Source organism: Myotis lucifugus, unplaced genomic scaffold (genome assembly GCF_000147115.1).
Source record: "Myotis lucifugus unplaced genomic scaffold, Myoluc2.0 scaffold_46, whole genome shotgun sequence".
Taxonomy (NCBI): domain Eukaryota; kingdom Metazoa; phylum Chordata; class Mammalia; order Chiroptera; family Vespertilionidae; genus Myotis; species Myotis lucifugus.
The window spans coordinates 173848-177202 of NW_005871094.1; the positions used below are offsets into that span (position 1 = coordinate 173848).

General features: G+C 39.4%; 1 protein-coding gene across 1 annotated transcript in view; it reads right to left on the reverse strand.

Annotated features, from left to right (window-relative positions):
* Window positions 1-2174, reverse strand: part of LOC102430403 (3-oxo-5-beta-steroid 4-dehydrogenase-like) — a gene marked incomplete at its 3' end in the record, with an annotated part of 170632 nt that extends 168458 nt beyond the window's left edge. Inside the window, exon 1 of the mRNA XM_006088302.3 lies at window positions 2082-2174. Coding sequence (XP_006088364.1) covers window positions 2082-2174 — 93 coding nt within the window. The remainder of the gene's footprint in view (window positions 1-2081) is intronic.
* Window positions 2175-3355: the final 1181 nt, after the last annotated feature.

Here is a 3355-nt window from a genome sequence, read left to right on the forward strand (position 1 = left end):
GAGAATGAGCAAGTCCTTAAGGATGAACTTCCTTTTTTCTCTTGTGATATTATATATGTGTCCTTATCCCATATTATCCCCCCACCCCACTCATACCCTCACCCTCCTGTTGTCTGTGTGCATTGGTTAGGCTTATATGCATGCATACAAGACCTTTGGTTGATATCTGCCCCTTACCCCTCCCCTCCCCTACCTTCCATCTGAGGTTTGACAGTCTGAAAAATGCTTCTCTGTCTTTGGAACTACAGAATATAACATATGTCCTAGGGCAACATATTTGTATGGTATTGTGTAATAAGTACAATACATGAGTCTGAAAACCCGCTTGGAGTGATTCATTTTAGCATCACTCCCTTTGACCTACTTGGAAAATTCCTGCTTCCCATCCCTGAATTTTAGGCTCTTTGACTCTAAAGGTCCTAATTCACAGGGGAAATCAGCCTCCTTATTGTAAGAGTTCAGCATTCAAGGAAAGAATTGCCATATTGGCAGGGGTACGATACCTTATCACCAGGGGATGGGTGAACCAATGATATACTTATTACCAATTGTGATTGTTAATGGACAGGGCAGCAGCCATGACTTGAGAGGGTAGTTGATTAGGGATTCGGACAACTCAGGGATGAGGATTTGGGACATAATACTAGGTAAGTCACCCAGAATAGCAGAGATATTGGCTAAGGATACAGGGAACTTAGAATGGGTATTCTGGGAAGAAGAGAATAAGTAGAAGTTATAATTGAAGACAGCTTTAGTGGCAAGGGCCATATTCATCCTGCTAACCTACCTCTTTAAAAATTTTCCCAGGAAACAGACCAAACAGAATTCTGGAAGAGCTGTTCCCAGAGGTGAACTTAGCATATAAAAGCAATTGACAGCAGGGGTAGAACATGTCATAATGAACCACATTTCCTCAGTCCTCAGAAGTGTTGGCTGCTCATTACTCACATCTGGTTCCCTCTATGGATGACCCAGGGTATAAAGGCCTGATGCTCTTACCTGAACTAAGCACATCTCTGTGGCACCATTCCCATTCCAGAACTCCCTGTGGCATTGATGAGCAACTGCATCGCAGTTCATCTGTCCCCACTTCACACACCCTTACAGGTCTGGTCTCTGAGAGTATTCTTCAATAAGCCTCCTACGTGCAAATCTCCTTCTCAGAGGCTGTTCCCAGATTTCCCAATTTAACACTTGGGTAGAGAAGGATTTCTTAAACAAGCCACAGAAAGTACTAAAGATAAATTAAAAGAGTGCTAAAGGTGAGCACATTAAAATTGGGAATCTCTGTTCATCAGAAGACACCATTCATTAAAAGAGTAAAAAGGTAAGTGGGAAGAAATATTTTCACATAGATATAACTGATGAAGAACTCATATGCAGATATTTTAAAAATCCACTATAGCAATAAGAGAAGAGGAATCCAATAAAGAAACATTTGTGGAAGACACAGCCACTTTGCAAAAGATCTCCAAATGGCTAATAAAAAAATGAACAATTAATCTCATGTAGAGTTGAAAAGAAGTGCAAATGAAAACCACACTTAAATACATTTAAAAAATCAGCAAGTGTTGGTGAGAATGTTCTCTCATACTGTGGGCTCCCTTTTCAATTTGTTGATGGTTACTTTTGCTGTTCAGAAGCTTATTTTGATATAGTGCTATTTGTTTATTTTCTCCATAGTTTCCTTTGCTCTAGGAGATGTATTTGTAAACATATTGCTACAGAGATGCATTTTAGACTGAACTAAAAGTGCTCAAATATGAACTTAAAAAAAATCATAGGCCATAAACTCATTAATTTCATGTGCTTGAGATCAATAAAATAAGAAGCACCTCGCTGAATTTTAGTCAAGAAAGCAGAAAGGTCCCATTCTCTAATCCAAGATCATTTTAAATCACAAATTGATTTAGTTTAATGTTTGGCTCAATACTCATTCAGCCAAACAATAGTCCTTGGATGTTGCTTTCATTATTACAAAAAGTGAAGCAATTAGATCCATTTAAAATGAATTACAGATTATACTTTAGGAAAGTTTCTTATTTAAAAAAAAAACAATACAGAAAGAGAGATAAATTTACCGTTGTATGGGGTGGGCAGGTACCATACCCAATGATAGGAATGCTGTTTCCATCACTTAGAGGTATGCGGTGATCTACTGCAGTGAGTTCCATCTTGGAGAGCCTAGGACTTCAGATTTCTAGGAGTAATTTGGAACACTTTTGGACAGGTGTCCTAGGGCCTATTTAATCAAAGAAAGGAGGGCAAGAGGGAGGACCAGTGGGAGGGAAGAGAGATTGACAGATCTATTTCTCAACCTGTTTTCTTCTAGGTTGTTATGGAAATACCGAGATTGTCCTTTGAACTTTATTCGAGACATAAGAATAACTCAACTGAGAGTTTATGCTTATACCTCTGCAAAGAAAAGATTGAACAACAACAAAAAAAGGAAAGGAATTGAGTGGGGTTCTGTTAGGATGCATCTGTTGCCAACTAACAGGTCTATCTCAAATTCTCTTAGAATATAAAGGAAATTTATTGGTTCATATTCCTGAAAATGTCAACATTAGGACTAGCTTAAGGTGAGTATTGAGTAGTTCCTTTCCCAGAACTTCCCTGGAGATTCTGAGGCAGCAGGATTGGGCAGGGGTCTGGATTGCTACCACATTGAGGTAAACTTGGAAACATTGGGCCAGAGGAATAAAGGAAACGGCAGGACACAATATCACACCCTCTGTCTCCTGGCTTTCTCAGCTGACTCTCCCCTTATCATTGAAAGACAGTAATCAGCCCTTGAAGTGACCCAGCTCCAGCTTCAGGTCCACTAACACAGAGCTTACCTCCTCCATAGCTCAACCATAACCCAGGAATGGAGTCTTTTTTGCCTCAATAGTCTTTTTTGGTTGAACCATCCATCGCTAAATCAATCAGAGTGGTCAAAGGAAATAAAAGACTGATTTGATTGCCTTAAGAGAATACTAGTAGAAGCCATTTCTACATGTGGAGTTGGTGTTAATCCAGTGGTTCTCAACTTTCCTAATGCCGCGACCCTTTAATACAGTTCCTCATGTTGTGGTGACCCACAATGTCATTGTTACAAATTGAAAATAATTAAAGCATAATGATTAATCACAAAAACAATATGTAATTATATATGTGTTTTCTGATGGTCCTAGGCGACCCCTTTGAAAGGGTCTTTCGACCCCCAAAGGGGTCGCGACCCACAGGTTGAGAACCGCTGGGTTAATCCCTCCTGGGAAGATTCTGGATGTTGTTAATGAAAGGGAAAGAAGTAGTAATTAGGGAAACAATGGGTAATTTATTTTAATCTTCCTCTAAAGAACTGTGCACAGTC